Below are 22114 nucleotides of genomic sequence, written 5' to 3' on the forward strand. Positions count from 1 at the left end.
TTTATTATTAGAAAAGGCCAAGAAGAAACCTTTAACTGCCCTAAACACTTCTATGATGAGTAATGATGATTTTGAGAACCGTGATTATTACCTGAGTATCGAAAAATGTGAACCCATTGAAAAGAGACCGAAAATTATAAAAGAGTCACCCGATAAACTAAATTCTGTGCCCATGCTCAATATTACAAAGGTAGAGATATTAAATGAAGGACGTCGATTAAGAAAGTCTTCAGCTAGTCATAAGGAAACATGGAGTCCAGTAGCTATAGAAAGCTTAGAGATGGAAACCTCAGAAGAGAGTGAGTGTGTGGAAAACTTTTTTGATGAGGCTGATGAGGCAGATGAGGAATTTCTCCCGGGATCAAAAAAGAGAACAAGGCAGTATACGTGCAATCAATGTGGGAAAAACTTTGGTCGCAGCTCTGTCCTTCGAAGACACCAGAGAGCTCATTCTGGAGTTAAACCCTATTTGTGCGCAGAATGTGGGAAAAGTTTTGTTCAAAAATCTCAGCTGATAGAACATCAGCGAACTCACACCGGAGAGAAGCCTTACGCTTGTTCTGAGTGTGATAGGACATTTAGTCTTTGTTCACATCTTGTTCAGCACCGGAGAATCCACACTGGGGAAAGGCCGTATGTCTGTAGTGAATGTGGAAAAACTTTTATTCGTGGGTCAGACCTTGTCCAACACCGTAGAATCCATACAGGTGAAAGGTTGTTTGCTTGTACAGAATGTGAAAAACGATTTACTCATCAGTCAGCCCTTCGTCAGCATCGGAGAATTCATTCGGGGGAGAGGCCATATAGTTGTGATAAATGTGATAAACGTTTTAATCACAGTTCGCACCTTGTAAGGCACCTTAGAACTCATACAGGAGAGAAGCCATATTCCTGCACAGAATGTGGAAAGAGCTTTACAGACAGTTCACATCTGATTAACCATCAGAGAACACACACAGGGGAAAAGCCCTATAACTGTAATGAATGTGGTAAAACCTTCACCTACAATGCAGGTCTCATACTACATAAAAGAACTCACACAGGAGAAAGACCATATGTTTGCAACAAGTGTGGGAAAAGCTTTAAAGGCAGTACACACCTTCTTAGACATATGAGGATACATACAGGCGAGAGGCCATATGTATGTACCGATTGTGGGAAAACTTTTACTGACAGTTCTCACCTGGTCAGCCACAAGCGTAGACACACGGGTGAAAGGCCTTACCCATGCACAGAATGCGGGAAAAGTTTTTCTATGAAATCATATCTTGTTCAGCATCAAATTATTCACACAGGAGAAAGGCCATATGATTGTACAGAGTGTGGGAAATCATTTAAATGGTATACTGCTCTTATGCAGCATCAGAGGATTCACCTGGGTGAGAGGCCGTATGAGTGTACGGAATGTGGGAAAGGGTTTGTTCAGAAATCAACTCTTACTGTGCATATGAAAACTCATATAGCACAGATGCCATTTGTTGGCCATATATAATATAACTATTGCTTGTATACTTTTTATTAAAATGATGCATACACTGTGGCGACCATGTAAACCTTCCTTCACTTAGCAGTAGTAATACATATTGTGCATAACCATATATTTTACAAACATTTTAGTATTTTTTTTTTAACAAAGATTCCTTCAGAGTTTTAAAAGTCCTTTACATAAATTGTCTTTATTTAAAGGATTTTCACTGGGGTTAGTATGATTTTTTTGAAGGTTCTACAACCTTTATATTTAAAATTCAAGTTTATTTTAAAGCTTTTATATATTTGTATGACCTTGGTAACACAAATATAATATGCTCAAATATCTGCATTAATAGTGCTTGCTATGTATTTAACCCCTTTCTGAGGTTTATGTCCAATTGTGGAACTACAGAACATTGCAGCTCATTAACAAGACATGGCCAGTGAGCCAATCAGGAGAGTCATATGCATGTAGTTGACAGTCATCAGCTATATCCTGCGTAGGAACTGCAGAAGCCATACTATGTAACATTCTAGAATAGGACACCCCTATTAAAGGAACATAGAAAATATTTATTGTCATTAATACTTTATAGTACAACCATTTATTTGCATTTATATAATCTTTGAACATTATAGGTAGATATACACTATAACAGCTTGTGGAGATACAGCCAGAGACTGTTACATAGGCCCTTAAAGTGAATGGGAGTGTGGGTTGATACAAGTACAGAGCAGAGAGTGATGCACTGTTCAATACACTTATCTATGGCAACAAATAATCTTGAAATCCTTGGACACAAACTCCAGTTCTGTATTAAAACTTGCACTGTGACAGAAAATGCGACATTTCTAAAGAGTGCTGTAAGGACTGGAAGTGATGCATTTAAAGGACAATGTACTCAAAAAGTTTCTGCTATCCATTAAAAAGAACAGTATGTAAACATGAACTTTTTGTTTTTGGAGTGAAACAATGTGATGCCAAAGCTGGTTAAATTGTAAGTAATACAGCAGTATCAGCTGTGCATTTCCTACTGATGCTCATTTGCTGATAGGTATTTCCTCCTTATGCATATTTGATACAGATATATTGCTTTCAATTTTATACATATTTATTTAGGGACTAGGATTGTCATTTGTTGAAATGCTGTCCTTTGCTAAGGTTGATAGAATATTTTTAGTACAATGTATCTTTAAGTTAAAGGGCCACTAAAGTCAAAATTAAAGTTTTATGATTTAGAAAAAGCATACAGTTTTAAAAAAACAACTTTGCAATATACTTCCATGATCAAAATGTGTACTTTATTTTTTATATGCACATTTTCTGAGGCTACAACTCTTACTGAGCATGTGCAAAAGTGCACTGTATAAACATACATGCATTTTGTGATTGGCTGATGGTTGTCACATGACACAGAGGGAAGGGAAATTGCCTGGAAATATTCTACTGCTCGTCTCAAATTCAAAGTAAGTGCTATGGTATTATCTTTTTATTGTGTATTTGTCAATTATTCAAATCTAATGTATTTAGTGGCCCTTTTAAAGAATCACTATGTCCCTTAAAATGTTTTATATTCAGTATTAATAAGCATCCTCTTATTTAGATGTGTTGTATTTAAAGGGACACAAAACACTATTCTTTCTTTTATGATACAGATAGAGGATACAGTTTTTATTAAAGTTTTCAGTTTTCTTCCAATCTCTAATTTACTCAATTCTCATGGTATTCTTTGTTGAGAAGAATACCTAGGTAGGCAGCATAGACAAGTCTGGAGCACTATATGGCAGCAGTTTTGCAAGAATGATTTTGAGCACTAGACTGTTGTTAAAAGCATTATTGCAAAACTCCAGACGTGCACACTCCTGAGCTTATCTACCTGCTTTTCTTTAAAGGATACAAAGGGAACAAAATACAATTGATAATAGAATTAAATTGGAAAGTTTTTTGAAATGATACAATCTATCTGAATCATGAAAGGAACAAAAAATGTGTCTTGTGTCTCTTTAACAAACATCATTTACCTGGCAAGGTTAAAGGGACATGCCACCCACATTTTTTCTTTTATGATTTAGAAAGAAAATGCAATGTTAAACATCTTTCTAATTTACTTATATTATCTAATTTGTTTTATTCTCTTGATATTCTTTGATGAAAAGCATATCTAGATATGCTCACTAGCTGCTGATTGGTTGCTGCACATAGAAGTCTCATGTGATTGGCTCACCAATGTGCATTGCTTTTTCTTCAAATAAGGATATCTAAAAAATGAAGCAAAATAAATTATGGAAGTATATTGTAATGTTGTTTAAATTTCTATTCTCTATCTGAATCATGAAAGAAAGATTTTGGGTTTAGTGGCCCTTTAACTAATGAGGGTGTTACCAAAAATAAAAACTTGTACACTGCAGTAAAACTGTTTATAAGAATTCTATATTTCTTACTTTATAAAAAAAGGCATTTAATATAAGGAATATACATTTAAAATATACAGTGAATGAAAAACCTTAAGGCAGGTTTAATTTAGATTAATAAACAACAGGGTGTAATCGAGCCAGGCTGGTTGCATATATGTTAAACACTTACACAATTAAATACTATAGATGAATTACACTACACATTGTAAGATTCTTTTAAACATATCGACTTTGTTTAAACTTGCCTGTTTTTGTTACTTTTATTAAAAAATATATATATATCTATAGTAACACCTTGCAATATTCACAAGATTGTTTTTCAGACTTTTTTCAATACCCAAACTAGCACATATAAAAAAAAGTGCCCCCTCACTTTAAAGCTACATAAACAAATTTGTATGTATGCATAGTTTACAATTGCAAATAAAGGGCTATTATAGTGATATCATTACATGCTCCAATTTATTAGAGCATTTTCACTTTTGTACTTATGTCCCTTTAAATCTGGCATCATATGGGTATTTGAGAACTGGAGTTAAGGAACAGGTTTAAAGGGATATCCAGGCAAAAATTAGAATCCACATGGATGCATTTCAGTTTTGAATAGAATCATATTTGTAATATACATGTATTAGCAAAAATGCTTCTAATACAAGCTACAGCTGTTTTAAAAATGTGTGCACCAGCATTTTAAACTTGCTCAGAGAGCTTAAGATGCTTGTTCCATCTGGTAATGACTCCATTTGTTAATGGCTGACATGTTGCAAGCCCCACAGCTGCAGCTGTTTTAAAAATGTATGCACCGTGCACCAGCATTTTAAACTTGCTCAGAGAGCTTAAGATGCTTGTTCCATCTGGTAATGACTCCATTTGTTAATGGCTGACATGTTGCAAGCCCCACTGGTGCTCTTAGCAGCTGCAGTATTTAAAATGCTGGTGCACTAAAGAATGTCTAGCTATGCTTCACATGCACGTGCAGAGAACAATCTTGACACTAAGACAATGATACCTTTTTACTAGAAGCAATTTTGCCAATACATGTGTACTACAAACAGGTTTCTCTATTCAAAGATGCAATTCATCTATGTGCATTTAAAAATGTGCATCTATGTCCCTTTAAACACAGTGCTGGTATTTGTTTTATATATATATATATATATATATATATATATATATATATATATATATATATATATATATATATATATAAATGTGACACATACAGTAAGTATATGTTAAAAGTAATAATTACTGTGCATATGTACATTTTTTTTAGTTTAGTATATATACAATTACTTTAATACACTTTGTAAAGCACTAAATAGAACTTCAAGGGGCATAAAATCAAAATTACATGATTAGGGTTTAGATAGAGCATTCCCTTTTTAAAAAAAAAAAAAATCAGTTTATGTCTATTATCAAATGTACTTTGTTGTTTTGGTATTGTTTATTAAAAAGGCATACATAAGTAAGCTCAGGAGTAGCACTACTCTACTGGGAGCTAGCTGTTGATTGGTGGTTACACATATATGGCTCTTGTCATTGGCTCACATGTTTTCACGTAGGTCCCAGTAATTCCTTGCTGCTCTTAAGCTGACTTTAACTAGGTGTTTAACCCCATTTGCAGGAGTTAAAGGTATACTAAACCCTAATTGTATCTTTAATGATTCAGATAGAGCAGGCAAATTGAAGCAACTTTCTAATGTACTCCTATTATTAATTTTGATAAGTTCTCTTGCTATCTTTATTTAAAAAGCAGGAATTTAAAGCTTAGGAGCCAGCCCATTTTTGGTTCAATAAGCAAGCATAACCCAGGTTCTGGTTTGCTAAATGTTGTAAATAAGCAAGCTCTATCCAGGGTACTGAACCTAAAATGGGCTGGCTCATAAGCTTTACATTCCTGCTTTTAAAATAAAGATAGCAAGAGAACGAAGAAAAATTGATAATGGGAGTAAATTGGAAAGTTGCTTCAGATTGCCTGCTCTATCTGAATCATGATAGAAAAAAAAAAAATGGGTTTAGTTTCCCTTTAAATAAAATATAGTAACACAGTAGAAGGTTTTCATATTACATTTGTATGTCCCTATAGTAACAGTAAGTAGCCAAATAATTTGCTACAGTACTGACATTTTTTATTATTGTTTTTATAATGAAATAGGAAAATTGCCACTTGAGTTTACAGTTTTAAAATAAAAATCTTATGTCTTGTGACCGACTGCCATGAATATCCATGGGATTTGAAATAATTATGACTGTTAAACCTATTATCATATATTAGTAATATCAGACTAGATAAATGTAGAATTATGTACTGTACCAGTGTTTGCATGCACTGAAAATACAAACTGTTTGTTATTAAAATAAATATTACAATATATGACACTTGTTTTGAAGTTTTTTAATTGTATTTTTTTTATTTTACCACTTCGAAGGGCTACATCTGACACACAAGCAAAGAAAACATTACACACTAAGGTATAATCCAAAAATGTAAACTATTTCATAAGTATAACTGCAGTCTTCATAAGGTGTATACTTTTATATATAGTATATATTTTTCTTACAAAACCAGTTTTTCAGAAGACTGTAACTAACCATGCATTTTATTTAACTTGAAATGTCCCATCTTCTCTGCTTCTCACACATTAGTACACCCTTTTCTGAAATGGACAGGAAACACCATGCAATTACGATAATTTTTTGCAGTGGCGCAACAAATTAAAGGGACATTAAACATAGAATTTATAATCTATGCATAGATCTACTCGCATTCAAAATAATGCACAATACAGTACTGCTAGGCTTAGTGTTATGCTGCACTTTCACTGTTGTGTCAGGGGCTTAGTATCCAGAACACTGTCCCATGGGAGTGCTTGTGTGCATGCCTGTGACATTACATTTAATCCGGGTCCATTTATTAAGCAACGGATGCTGCTTTGGAGCCCCATCGTTTCAGGTCCGCCAGAAATGGAAGTTAAGAAGCAGCGGTCGTAAGAAAAAAAATAAGATTGGGATGATTGACGGCCCATGCTAGCGGCCTATTGGCCGCCAGTGAGCAGGGGGTCAGTATTGCACAAGCATTTCACCAGAAATGCTTGTGCAATGTTAAATGCCGATAGCTTATGCTATTGGCATTTATCGAGGTCGAGCGGACATAATTCGCTACAGCCTCTTAGTAAATCTACCCCAATGGATCAACTCTCACTTATAAAGGCAAATTGGCACCAGTTTAACAATTAATTGTTCTCTACTGCCATGTTTTTAATTAGGGATGTACTTTTGTAATATTGAGGCACTTGGCAACTATGTAATAAAAATGATTCAATGAATCAACATATAACATAATGTGTAACTGTAGTTGCTAGTTAAGTCCAATAGATGGCAGTAGAGAACCACTAATTGTGAAACTGGCGCCAATTTGCATTTATAAGTTTGCTTGTAACATATGTGAAACGTATGATTAAGGGGGAGACCCCGAAACGTTACAGTTTGTTTTTTTTCTGTCTTAAATAAAGAGATTATTTTACTACAAAGGTGCCATGGACCATTTCAGTGACTTTCTATTGCTTGGGGACTAGGCAGTGCCTCTGGTTGTCACGAGCACCTATTTGCACTAACTGCTTTACTACACAGTGGGATTACATAACGTTTCTCTGGAAGACTCCACCGTCTCATTTCAAAAATCTGGTTTAGAGACCATTTTCTTTGGTGAAACATTGGGGAAAGATGACTTTAAACCATGAAATATCTTCTGTCCCAGTTAAAATGTGGGACACTTCCTTAATTACTAAGGCCTAGATTTAGAGTTGGGCGGTAGCCGTCAAAACCAGCGTTAGAGGCTCCTAACGCTGGTTTTTACCGCCCTCTGGTATTTGGAGTCAGTCATTAAAGGGTCTAACGCTCACTTTTCAGCCGCGACTTTTCCATACCGCAGATCCCCTTACGTCAATTGTGTATCCTATCTTTTCAATGGGATCTTTCTAACTCCAGTATTTAGAGTCTTGGCTGAAGTGAGCGTTAGAAATCTAACGTCAAAACTCCAGCCGCAGAAAAAAGTCAGTAGTTAAGAGCTTTCTGTGTTAACGCCGGTTTATAAAGCTCTTAACTACTGTGCTCTAAAGTACACTAACACCCATAAACTACCTATGTACCCCTAAACCGAGGTCCCCCCACATCGCCGCCACTCGATTACATTTTTTAACCCCTAATCTGCCGACCGCCTCCTACGTTATCCTTATGTACCCCTAATCTGCTGCCCCTAACACCGCCGACCCCTATATTATATTTATTAACCCCAAACCTGCCCCCCACAACGTCGCCGCCAGCTACCTACAATAATTAACCCCTAATCTGCCAAGCGGATCTCACCGCTACTATAATAAAGTTATTAACCCCTAATCCGCCTCAACCCTATAATAAATAGTATTAACCCCTAATCTGCCCTCCCTAACATCGCCGACACCTAACTTCAATTATTAACCCCTAATCTGCCGACTGAATCTCGCCGCTACTGTAATAAATGGATTAACCCCTAAAGCTAAGTCTAACCCTAACACCCCCCTAAATTAAATATAATTTAAATCTAACAAAATAAATTAACTCTTATTAAATAAATTATTCCTACTTAAAGCTAAATACTTACCTGTAAAATAAACCCTAATATAGCTACAATATAAATTATAATTATATTATAGCTATTTTAGGATTTATATTTATTTTACAGGCAACTTTGTATTTATTTTAACCAGGTACAATAGCTATTAAATAGTTAAGAACTATTTAATAGCTAAAATAGTTAAAATAATTACAAAATTACCTGTAAAATAAATCCTAACCTAAGTTACAATTAAACCTAACACTACACTAGCAATAAATTAATTAAATACAATACCTAGAAATAAATACAATGAAATAAACTAACTAAAGTACAAAAAATAAAAAAATATTTACAAACATCAGAAAAATATTACAACAATTTTAAACTAATTACACCTACTCTAAGCCCCCTAATAAAATAACAAAGACCCCCAAAATAAAAAAATGCCCTACCCTATTCTAAATTACAACAGTTCAAAGCTCTTTTACCTTACCAGCCCTGAACAGGGCCCTTTGCGGGGCATGCCCCAAAGAATTCAGCTCTTTTGCCTGTAAAAAAAACACATACAATACCAACATTACAACCCACCACCCACATACCCCTAATCTAACCCAAACCCCCTTAAAATAAACCTAACACTAAGCCCCTGAAGATCTTCCTACCTTATCTTCACCATACCAGGTTCACGATCGTTCACCGATCGATCAAGAAGAGCTCCTCCGATGTCTTGATCCAAGCCCAAGCGGGGGGCTGAAGTCTTCATCCAAGCGGGAGCTGAAGAGGTCCATGATCCGGCTGAAGTCTTCTATCAACGGCATCTTCAATCTTCTTTCTTTCGGATCCATGTTCATCCTGCCGACGCGGAACATCCATCTTCACCGACGACTTCCCGACGAATGACGGTTCCTTTAAGAGACGTCATCCAAGATGGCGTCCCTCGAATTCCGATTGGCTGATAGGATTCTATCAGCCAATCGGAATTAAGGTAGGAAAATTCTGATTGGCTGATTTCATCAGCCAATCAGAATCAAGTTCAATCCGATTGGCTGATCCAGTCGGATTGAACTTGATTCTGATTGGCTGATTCCATCAGCCAATCAATATTTTCCTACCTTAATTCCGATTGGCTGATAGAATCCTATCAGCCAATCGGAATTCGAGGGACGCCATCTTGGATGACGTCCCTTAAAGGAACCGTCATTCGTCGGTGAAGATGGATGTTCCGCGTCAGCGGGATGAACTACATTGATCCGGAAGAAAGAAGATTGAAGATGCCGTTGAAAGAAGACTTCAGCCGGATCATGGACCTCTTCAGCTCCCGCTTGGATGAAGACTTCAGCCAGATCATGGACATCTTCAGCTCCCGCTTGGATGAAGACTTCAGCCGGATCATGGACATCTTCAGCCCCCCGCTTGGGCTTGGATCAAGACATCGGAGGCTCTTCTGGACCGATCGCTGAACCCGGTGAGGTGAAGACAAGGTAGGGAGATCTTCAGGGGCTTAGTGTTAGGTTTATTTAAGGGGGGTTTGGGTTAGATTAGGGGTATGTGGGTGGTGGGTTGTAATGTTGGGGGGGGGTATTGTATGTGTTTTTTTTACAGGCAAAAGAGCTGAATTCTTTGGGGCATGCCCCGCAAAGGGCCCTGTTCAGGGCTGGTAAGGTAAAAGAGCTTTGAACTTTTTTAATTTAGAATAGGGTAGGGCATTTTTTTATTTTGGGGGTCTTTGTTATTTTATTAGGGGGCTTAGAGTAGGTGTAATTAGTTTAAAATTGTTGTAATATTTTTCTAATGTTTGTAAATATTTTTTTATTTTTTGTAACTTAGTCCTTTTTTATTTTTTGTACTTTAGTTAGTTTATTTCATTGTATTTATTTGTAGGTATTGTATTTAAATAATTTATTGATAGTGTAGTGTTAGGTTTAATTGTAGGTATTGTATTTAATTAATTTATTGATAGTGTAGTGTTAGGTTTAATTGTAACTTAGGTTAGGTTTTATTTTACAGGTAAATTTGTAATTATTTTAGCTATTAAATAGTTCTTAACGATTTAATAGCTATTGTACCTGGTTAAAATAAATACAAAGTTACCTGTAAAATAAATATAAATCCTAAAATAGCTATAATATAATTATAATTTATATTGTAGCTATATTAGGATTTATTTTACAGGTAAGTATTTAGCTTTAAATAGGAATAATTTATTTAATAAGAGTTAATTTATTTCGTTAGATTTAAATTATATTTAATTTAGGGGGGTGTTAGTGTTAGGGTTAGACTTAGCTTTAGGGGTTAATACATTTATTAGAATAGCGGTGAGCTCCAGTCGGCAAATTAGGGGTTAATGTTTGAAGTTAGGTGTCGGCGATGTTAGGGAGGGCAGATTAGGGGTTAATACTATTTATTATAGGGTTATTGAGGCGGGAGTGAGGCGGATTAGGGGTTAATAAGTGTAGGCAGGTGGAGGCGACGTTGTGGGGGGCAGATTAGGGGTTAATAAATATAATATAGGGGTCGGCGGTGTTAGGGGCAGCAGATTAGGGGTACATAGGGATAATGTAAGTAGCGGCGGTTTACGGAGCGGCAGATTAGGGGTTAAAAAAATATGCAGGGGTCAGCGATAGCGGGGGTGGCAGATTAGGGGTTAATAAGTGTAAGGTTAGGGGTGTTTAGACTCGGGGTACATGTTAGGGTGTTAGGTGCAGACGTAGGAAGTGTTTCCCCATAGCAAACAATGGGGCTGCGTTAGGAGCTGAACGCAGCTTTTTTGCAGGTGTTAGGTTTTTTTTCAGCTCAAACAGCCCCATTGTTTCCTATGGGGGAATCGTGCACGAGCACGTTTTTGAAGCTGGCCGCGTCCGTAAGCACCGCTGGTATCGAGAGTTGAAGTTGCGGTAAATATGCTCTACGCTCCTTTTTTGGAGCCTAATGCAGCCATTCTGTGAACTCTCAATACCAGCGGTATTTAAAAGGTGCGGCCAGAAAAAAGCTAGCGTAGCTAACGCACCCCTTTGGCCGCAGAACTCTAAATCTAGGCGTAAGGAGTTGTAAGTTCCTTTCTGTAGATTTATCTAAGATACTGCAGAAATGTTGTCCTATTGGAATCATAGTAAGGATTCCTGCCTTAGGGTGGGTCAAGTCTGAAGAGTCCTGACAATTGCTTTAAGTTCTAGTATGCTTATTGGTAACTTTGTCTCCTGAAGTTACAAAACTCCTTGCAATCTCGGGATTCCGTAGACCACTCCCCAACCCTATAGGCTGGCATCTGTGGTAATCACATATCAAATGGACCAAAGAAAGGATGCTTCCTTAATTAGGAATTGGTGAGTCTGTCACCATGTTAAAGGCTGTCTGCTCTAGAGCTCTTAAAGAGGTCCTCATAACCTATAGGTCAGAGATGAAACCTGTCAAAGGGTATTCATATGAGGCAGCTACCATGCATACACCCTTCCATATATAGAACAGAAGAAAGCAAGCTTACTGTAATTTAAATCTGCGTAGATTCGTTAGAGACAGGTGCATTGACACAGAGTCAATGAAGAATCTCGGAATAAAACACAAGGTTCAGAAATTAAAGGTACACTGAATCCAATTTTTTTCTTTCATGATTCAGATAGAGCATGCAATTTTAAGCAACTTTCTAATTTACTCCTATTATCAAATTGTCTTTATTCTCTTGGTATCTTTATTTGAAATGTAAGTTTAGATGCCGGCCCATTTTTGTGATCTTGCTGATTGGACAGCACCAATAAACAAGTGTTGTCAAAGGCTCTGAACCAGCAATTGGTTGGCTCCTTAGCTTAGATGCCTTCTTTTTCAAATAAAGATAGCAAGAGAACGAAGAAAAATTGATAATAGGACTAAATTAGAAAGTTGCTTAAAATTGCATGCTCTATATGAATCATGAAAGAAAAAATTGGGTTCAGTGTCCCTTTAAAGAACTCTTCAGTAGATAGATTTTTAAAATGTGACTGTTAAGCAGTTGAAAAACATCTTGAGAATGAGTCACCGGCATCTGAAGAGGAGGTACTACCTTGAATGCTCACTGCTATAGCAAAGAATAATTTTCCTATTAGGATATTGTCTAGATAAGGAAACTACAGAGATTCCCTAAGCATGCACCAAAGATAATAAGGTTCCCAGAAACTAGGTAAACACTCTGGGTGCTGTTGCCAGACTGAATGGGAGAGCCACAATTGATAATGCCTGTTGAGAAAGGCAAATCTGAAGAATCATACATGATCACTGTGAATAGGGATACGTAGAGAGGCATCCTTTAAAAGGACAGTCAAGTCAAAATTAAATTGATTCATATAGGTCATGCCATTTTAAACAACTTTCCAATTTACCTTTGTCTTAAAATTTGCTTTGTTCTCTTGGTATCCTTTGAAAGCTAGATAACATTTTGCTCACTTCTGTGAAGTTATTTATGAGCTAGCACTGATTAGCTTAAATGCATGTCTGTCAAAAGAACTGAGATAAGGGGGGCAGTCTTCAGAGGCTTAGATACAAGGTAATCACAGAGGTAAAAAAGTAAATTAATTTAACAGTGTTGGTTATGCAAAACTGGGGAATGGGTAATCTAAAGGGATTATCTATCTTTTTAACCCCTTAACGACCAACGACGTATGGGGTACGTCCTGCAAAAAAATGCAGTTAATGACCAAGGACGTACCCCGCACGTCGTCGGTCTTTGAAAGCAGTGGAAGTGATCCTGATCACTTCCAACTGCTTTCATGTTATAGCAGTGATGCCTCGATATTGAGGCATCCTGCTATAAAAAATTTTGGCCGTCCGATGCAGAGAGAGCCACCCTGTTGCCCTCTCTGCATCGGCCATCAATGGCCATGTTCGTTGGTGGGTGGGAGCTGATCCAGGGAGGCGGGTGGGCGGCCATCGGTGGGAAGGGGGGCGGGATCGAGTGCGCGTACGTGAGCATGTGTGCGCGCGTGTGCACGGGAGAGGGTGCGCGCGCGGGGGGGGGTGGGAAACCTACACTATGGAACAACTGTGGTACTTGGTGGGAGAGAGGGTGGGAACATTAAACATTTTAACGATCTGGGAGGGTGGGAGGTTGGGGGTTGAAGGGGGGCAGCTACACTACAGAAAATAGTACTTTTAAAATAATAAAATAAAAAAATTGATAAAAAACATATTTGATTTCAAACTGGGTACTGGCAGACAGCTGCCAGTACCCAATATGGCGCATAATAAGGCAGAGAGGGGGGTTAGAGAGCTGTTTGGGGGGGATCAGGGAGGTTGGGGGCTAAGGGGGGATCCTACAGAGCAGAATTATTATTATTTTTTTTTTTTTAAATCCCCAAAAAACTCTTAATTTTAGTACTGGCAGACTTACTGCCAGTACTTAAGATGGCGGGGACAATTGTGGGGTGGGGGAGGGAAGAGAGCTGTTTGGGAGGGATCAGGGGGTGTGATGTGTCATGTGGGAGGTTGATACCTACACTAAAGCTAAAATTAACCCTACAAGCTCCCTACAAGCTCCCTAATTAACCCCTTCAATGCTGGGCATTATACACGTGTGGTGCGCAACGGCATTTAGCTGCCTTCTAATTACCAAAAAGAAAAGCCATATATGTCTGCTATTTCTGAACAAAGGGGATCCCAGAGAAGCTTTTACAACAATTTATGCCATAATTGCACAAGCTGTTTGTAAATAATTTCAGTGAGAAACCTAAAATTGTGAAAAATGTAACGCTTTTTTTTTATTTGTTCGCATTTGGCGGTGAAATGGTGGCATGAAATATACCAAAATGGACCTAGATCAATACTTTGGGTTGTCTACTACATTATACTAAAGCTAAAATTAACCCTACAAGCTCCCTAATTAACCCCTTCAATGCTGGGCATAATACACGTGTGGTGCGCAGTGGCATTAAGCGGCCTTCTAAATACCAAAAAGCAATGCCAAAGCCATATATGTCTGCTATTTCTGAACAAAGGGGATCCCAGAGAAGCATTTACAACCATTTATGCCATAATTGCACAAGTTGTTTGTAAATAATTTCAGTGAGAAATCTAAAGTTTGTGAAACAATTTGTGAATTTTTTTTTTTATTTGATCGCATTTGGTAGTGAAATGGTTGCATGAAATATACTAAAATGGGCCTAGATCAATACTTTGGGATGTCTTCTAAAAAAAAATATATACATGTCAAGGGATATTCAGGTATTCCTGAAAGATATCAGTGTCCCAATGTAACTAGCGCGAATTTTGAAAAAAAGTGGTTTGGAAATAGCAAAGTGCTACTTGTATTTATTTCCCTATAACTTGCAAAAAAAACAAAGAACATGTAAACATTGGGTATTTCTAAACTCAGGACAAAATTTAGAAACTATTTAGCATGGGTGTTTTTTGGTGGTTGTAGATGTGTAACAGATTTTGGGGTTCAAAGTTAGAAAAAGTGTGTTTTTTTTTCCATTTTTTCCTCATATTTTATAATTTTTTTTATAGTAAATTATAAGATACTAGTACTAAAGCCCGTGTACACGGGCCATTTTTTTCAGAACAGCGGTCCCACCCCTTGCTCTCTCCCCCCTTTCTTTTGCTCTCTCTTCCCCCCCTCTCTTTTGCTTTCTTTCCCCCCTCTCTTTTGCTTTCTCTCCCCCCTCTCCTTTGTTCTCTCTCTCCCCTCTTTTGCTCTCTCTCTCCCCTCTTTTGCTCTCTCTCTCCCCTCTTTTGCTCTCTCTCTCCCCTCTTTTGCTCTCTCTCTCCCCTCTTTGGCTCTCTCCATCCTTTCTTTTGCTCTCTCTCCCCCCTCTTTGGCTCTCCCCCCCCCTTTGGCTCTCCCCCCCCTCTTTGGCTCTCCCCCCCCTCTTTGGCTCTCTCCCCTCTTTTGCTCTCTCTCCTCTTTGGCTCTCTCTCTCCCCTCTTTGGCTCCCCCCCCCTTTGGCTCTCTCTCCCCCCTCTTTGGCTCTCACTCTCCCCTCTTTGGCTCTCTCTCCCCCCTCTTTGGCTCTCTCTCCTCTTTTGCTCTCTCTCTCCCCCCTCTTTGGCTCTCCCCTCCCCTTTGGCTCCCCCCTCCCCTTTGGCTCCCCCCTCTTTGGCTCTCCCCCCCCCCTCTTTTGCTCTCCCCTCCCCTCTTTGGCTCTCTCCCCCCTCTTTTGTTCTCTCCCCCCCCTCTTTGGCTCTCCCCCCCCCTCTTTGGCTCTGCCCCCCCCTCTTTGGCTCTCTCTCCCCCCTCTTTGGCTCTCTCCCCTCTTTTGCTCTCCTCTTTGGCTCTCTTTCCTCTTTGGCTCTCTCTCTCCCCCCTCTTTGGCTCTCCCCCCCTTTAGCTCTCCCCCCCCCCCTCTTTGGCTCTCTCCCCCCCCCCTCTTTGGCTCTCTCTCCCCCCCTCTTTGGCTCTCTCTCCTTTTTGGCTCTTTTTCCTCTTTGGCTCTCTCTCTCCCCCCTCTTTGGCTCTCCCCCCCTTCTCTTTGGCTCTCCCCCCCTTCTCTTTGGCTCTCCCCCCCTTCTCTTTGGCTCTCCCCCCCTTCTCTTTGGCTCTCCCCCCCTTCTCTTTGGCTCTCTCTACCCCCCCCCTTCTCTTTGGCTCTCCCCCCCTTCTCTTTGGCTCTCCCCCCCTTCTCTTTGGCTCTCCCCCCCTTCTCTTTGGCTCTCCCCCCCTTCTCTTTGGCTCTCCCCCCCTTCTCTTTGGCTCTCCCCCCCTTCTCTTTGGCTCTCTCTACCCCCCCCCTTCTCTTTGGCTCTCTCTCCCCCCCCTTCTCTTTGGCTCTCTGCCCCCCCTTCTCTTTGGCTCTCTGCCCCCCCTTCTCTTTGGCTCTCTGCCCCCCCTTCTCTTTGGCTCTCTGCCCCCCCCCTTCTCTTTGGCTCTCTGCCCCCCCCTTCTCTTTGGCTCTCTGCCCCCCCTTCTCTTTGGCTCTCTGCCCCCCCTTCTCTTTGGCTCTCTGCCCCCCCCTTCTCTTTGGCTCTCTGCCCCCCCCCCCTTCTCTTTGGCTCTCTGCCCCCCCCCCTTCTCTTTGGCTCTCTGCCCCCCCCTTCTCTTTGGCTCTCTGCCCCCCCCTTCTCTTTGGCTCTCTGCCCCCCCCTTCTCTTTGGCTCTCTGCCCCCCCGCCTTCTCTTTGGCTCTCTGCCCCCCCCCGCCTTCTCTTTGGCTCTCTGCCCCCCCCCGCCTTCTCTTTGGCTCTCTGCCCCCCCTTCTCTTTGGCTCTCTGCCCCCCCCTTCTCTTTGGCTCTCTGCCCCCCCCCCTTCTCTTTGGCTCTCTGCCCCCCCCCCTTCTCTTTGGCTCTCTGCCCCCCCCCCCTTCTCTTTGGCTCTCTGCCCCCCCCCCTTCTCTTTGGCTCTCTGCCCCCCCTTCTCTTTGGCTCTCTGCCCCCCCCCCTTCTCTTTGGCTCTCTGCCCCCCCTTCTCTTTGGCTCTCTGCCCCCCCTTCTCTTTGGCTCTCTGCCCCCCCTTCTCTTTGGCTCTCTGCCCCCCCCTTCTCTTTGGCTCTCTGCCCCCCCTTCTCTTTGGCTCTCTGCCCCCCCCTTCTCTTTGGCTCTCTGCCCCCCCTTCTCTTTGGCTCTCTGCCCCCCCTTCTCTTTGGATCTCTGCCCCCCCCCCTTCTCTTTGGCTCTCTGCCCCCCCCCTTCTCTTTGGCTCTCTGCCCCCCCTTCTCTTTGGCTCTCTGCCCCCCCCTTCTCTTTGGCTCTCTGGCCCCCCCCTTCTCTTTGGCTCTCTGCCCCCCCCTTCTCTTTGGCTCTCTGCCCCCCCCCTTCTCTTTGGCTCTCTGCCCCCCCCCCTTCTCTTTGGCTCTCTGCCCCCCCTTCTCTTTGGCTCTCTGCCCCCCCCTTCTCTTTGGCTCTCTGCCCCCCCCCTTCTCTTTGGCTCTCTGCCCCCCCCCTTCTCTTTGGCTCTCTGCCCCCCCCTTCTCTTTGGCTCTCTGCCCCCCCCTTCTCTTTGGCTCTCTGCCCCCCCCCTTCTCTTTGGCTCTCTGCCCCCCCTCCTGCTCCCTCTCTGGCTCTGTCTTCGCGGGACCCCGCCCGGCCACGCCCCTCACGACGCTCGGCCACGCCCCTCGCGACGCTCCCGTCAGCCACAAACAGCTGTGAGGTCTGGGGAGCGCGTTGCCGCTTCTCACGCAGCAGACCTCATAGCTGTTGAGTAGCTCGTGCTCCCTATCTCACAGCTGCTTGTATGCTGTGTACCTCGCGCTCCCAATCTGTCAGCTATGCCGAGGTGCGCGAGAATAGAATCTAAGGCCAAGTGTTTGTCTGTACTGCGCATGACGGCTTCAGACAAACACTTGTCTTTTATAATATAGGATGATGAAAATAATGGTATCTTTAGAAAGTCCATTTAATGGCGAGAAAAACAGTATATAATATGTGTGTGTACAGTAAATGAATAAGAGGAAAATTACAGCTAAACACAAACACTGCAGAAATGTAAAAATAGCCTTGGTCCCAAATGGACAGAAAATGGAAAAGTGCTGTGGTCCTTAAGGGGTTAAACAATAACAGTTTTCAAGTGGACTGTCCCTTTAAGTCTATTGTATACATAAAATGACCTTCCTGCACTAATGAAGTATAGTGCAAATAGTCTCCATCTTGAACGTGGGTAACTAAAATTTTGTTCAAGGTTTTGAGACCTAGAAGATGCCCACAAGTGCCCTACTCCTTTGGGACTCTAAGCAAATGGGAACTCTAAATCAGGAACCGTAACTATAATTTGTCACAGACTAAAGACATAGCAGTGTAGAAGCAGACCCCCAGTGCAGTGGTAGGATATGAACACACCTGCCCTCTGGAATGTGGGTCAGGTTACAGCACTGGTTTTCATGCCTCCTTAACAGGTCACATTTTGAGGATATCTGAACTGCTGGAGCACAGGTGAAATAATCAGCTGATTAGTAATTGCAGCTCAGATCAGTAGACTGGAGTTTATGTAGCTTGCTGAAATAAGTAACTGAAAAACAAGTTAAAAGATGTTTCAGAACAAGGCTGCCAAAAAATATTTTGGGTGTTGACAATGGACCAATAGAATAGCAGCTGCAAACAGAAGTTCAAACATAAATGATTACTAGTATGCAGAATAGGTACCGTGAGTGACAGCAGTAAAGTTCAAACTGAAGTAGTCAGGAAAATATAACACAGCAGTTCATAGGGAATTGAGACCCATACATTTGATAGAAATCCACTGTATACAGTGATACAAATACCTCTTGTAGCAATTCACGAGGTGATATCGGGCAAAGCTGTGAAATATCCCTTTGTATAGCTTGTGCAGCAAATCAAATGGAGTGTGATATTTTACAGAGCTAATGAATATCCACTAGCTGGAAAGTTATGCATGAATCAGATGAGAAGTTAGAGCTGAAGATCTGGAATAATCCAGGTCAGATTTCACATAATATGCAGAATTTGGCAGATGCTAATGCAAGTAACAGGCCTCTGAACAATCCTTATAAGGATTCAGGTAAAAACAATTAGTCAGTCAGACATCAGAGCAGTGAATAAAACTCCCACAAAAATGTGATTGGTAGATGGAGAAATTAATGGAACAAGAGCAATGCTGTCTCTTAATGGCACAAAGTGTCCAACAAAAGGTTTTGCAAAAAATGGAGCTTCTTAAAGAGACAGCAACAGTACTAGTAAGACAGACAGGGCATGACTTAATCCCCATTAACTCTAGATCTTGTACACATTCCATGAAACTTTTGCCACTTATAGGATGTCAAGGAACTTGAGACAGAAGGAATCTTCCTCTTAGAGGCTTTAATTGCAAAGTTGAAGGGACATGAAGCCCACTTTTTTATTTCATGATTCAGACAGAGCATGCAATTTTAAATAACTTTCCCATGTATTTCTATTAACTACTTTGTTTTGTTCTTTTTATATCCTTTGTTAAAAAGTATACATTGGCAGGCTCAGAATCTGCAGATTGGTGGTTGCACATATTTTCCTCTTGTCATTATATATATATATATATATATATATATATAATATATATTATATATATATAGTGTGTGTATGTATGTATAAAACTCAAAATGAACCTGCCATAAAAAATTATATAACATTTTTATTAGAAAACAAAACTATGCACTGTAAATTTATTCTGCCAAATCTCATGTAATGTACCCCTTAAAATTGTATGTTCCCCTGGCACTAGTGAGACTAGAAAGTATCCTGAAAGATTCCAAACTCTAATCCTACAACATTCTACACAGTGATTATTTGATCAGTGTTGGGGCTCATTTATACATTTATATTAGTCCCTAACTCACTTATAGCAAAGGAGATATGATGATCCTACTGATGCAGCTTTTCAAGGGCTGTGTCCCTCGACTGGTCTGACTCTGTCAGCAAACAGTACAGACAAAATGAGTGTTTATATGCTTGTAAAACATTTATTTTTATGCAGATTTTTGCAATCCAGTTTTTATAATTGGAGACACAAACTGTACCTGTAAAAAATGACTTTATTGTAACTTTAAACACCGTTTTGGTGCTTTTTATGTAAAGATATGTACACAAACAAGGGTCAAGTCCTACAAAACAAAGTGTGGGAACTCACCAAGATTTTTCCATCCCCTCACAATTAATATTGTTAAACACACAAACTCTGGGGCTGATTTAACAAAGCGTAAACTGATAATGCGCTTGAACTCTGCATCATATTCTACGCGAATCTGATACGCCATAGTTAACAAAGTGTCAACATTGTCAAATGTTGCAATGTTCGAAGTAATATACGCTCTAGCGAGATCAATCCGACGCAGATCGATGCTTGCGCCATTCCAGATGTTTCGAATTCACATTCGACTCTATTTGACCCTCTTCCCAATTTATTAAACATTCAACAGGTACGCTCGTGTCTATTCCACCGCAGCATACCTATCTTTCAAACCGCCACCCTTGAGGCTGCAAATGCCATAGAAATCAATGGGAGTCTGAAAACACAGAAAGATTATGTTCGATGCTACAAGAGAATGAAGCATATTACATAATAAAATTACTTATGGATTATGTTACATCTTTGTCTCTCATTACAAAACAAGGGGACAATATTATTGCTTCAAATATGGTGCACTAGTAGATATAGGGATACAAATGAAATAAATACATTACATAATATAGCTAACTTTTTTGGGATAAATCTATTTGCACTATGTGTAACGCGTGTAATACAAGTGCCTCTCTCCACTTTGCACCAAATTTGACGCAAACTCATAAACAACCCACAAACTAGTGAAGTTTTCCACCATTTTTGATTGGGATATGCATAATCACATGATTTATGACATCAGCCAATCTGATTGAAATATACATTTTATACTATCACTAACGAATCAAATTCCTCGATACTTGTGTCATTGATCACTCATCAAAACTTGTACCATTTGTTACATTGTGTATTATACTTTGAAAGTATGTATATGTGAAATTAGTATTAAAGTTAAACATTGATGATGACATTAGGACACACAGTGTAATATTTTAGACAATTATTTTAAAAATGGAATGATGTTTGATTCAAAATAATCTTAAACTGATAGTTTAAAGGTATAGTCTACCTAACATTAAACTGTCATGAATCTGATACAGCAGAAATGAAAATCACCTCTTTACTATCATTCTATTTTCAGTGTTCTTCTTCCTTCTCTTGAATTTCATTTTCATTAAGAAATGTCATGTAATATGCCAGCCCATTTTATAACACCTGTGTAGGGGTAGTGTTTAAAACTAGACTGCAATCAGGAGGGGTTACACAGGTGCAGAGAGAAAACTGGCTCAGCTCTTAAAATATAAATTGATTGCAAATGAATACATATGATACCCTGATTACATGTTATATTCACAATTATTCTTGCTCAGAATAATAATATATTTACACTTTATTCATATAGTGGTATAAATAAACACAGATATATGAAAGACAACAATGTTTAGAACAAAAAAAGGAATTTGGGAATATGTAAATATGCAAAAGATTTCTGACATAAGTTATATATATATATATATATATATATATATATATATATATATATATATATATACACACATACATACAAGTATGTGCAAAGATATATGTACAAATTCTAGCATTAATAATCATTTTTTTAAAAAGAAAAAAACATGAGATAGGCATATCATGATTTTTAGAAATACAAATATACATTAATTTATGTGAAAATATCACATATCAGTTTTTTTACAACAAATATATAGAAAACAAATACCTATGAGATATTATTGTTTGTTCAGGTATAAATGTAGCTATTTCTTGGACATTTCTTGGATATTAACAGATAAAAACTAAAATGAAATGGTATAAATAAAGTTGGAAAAAAAATAGAATATCCGCGACATCGATGAATCTTATTTATCAACAGTCCGATGTTTATCGCTCCGTACTTCACGCGCGTGTTTTTGACAGAGTTTTTAATAAATAAGGGTGTCGTATGTAGATTTGCGGCAGCAATGTCTGGCGAGCGTATTGACGCCAACAAATGCACAGAAATTGACGCTTTGATAAATCTGCCCCTAAGTATTTATATGCATATAATCTATACATTTTGGTTAATTAAAGCAAATTAAAACCAATGAAGGGCTGAATGGTTGCCTTTGGACCTGAGGATGAACATCTATGGTTACATTTTTACATGGCAGGGGTGAATTTTTTATTTGTAA

At 39.5% G+C, this 22114-nt stretch overlaps 1 protein-coding gene across 3 annotated transcripts in view; it reads left to right on the forward strand.

Moving 5' to 3' along the window:
* Positions 1-22114, forward strand: part of LOC128649627 (zinc finger protein 883) — a 93368-nt gene that overhangs the window by 24198 nt on the left and 47056 nt on the right. For 2 of the 3 annotated variants that reach the window (XM_053702992.1, XM_053702993.1), the window contains one exon: positions 12-1536. In XM_053702992.1, the coding sequence (XP_053558967.1) occupies positions 12-1492 (1481 nt within the window). In that variant the 3' untranslated portion in view covers positions 1493-1536. Of the gene's footprint in view, positions 1-11; positions 1537-22114 lie in introns of those variants that run through there. The other variant, XM_053702994.1, reaches the window with a different exon arrangement.

Source organism: Bombina bombina, chromosome 2 (assembly GCF_027579735.1).
Source record: "Bombina bombina isolate aBomBom1 chromosome 2, aBomBom1.pri, whole genome shotgun sequence".
In the NCBI taxonomy this organism is placed as follows: Eukaryota; Metazoa; Chordata; class Amphibia; order Anura; family Bombinatoridae; genus Bombina; species Bombina bombina.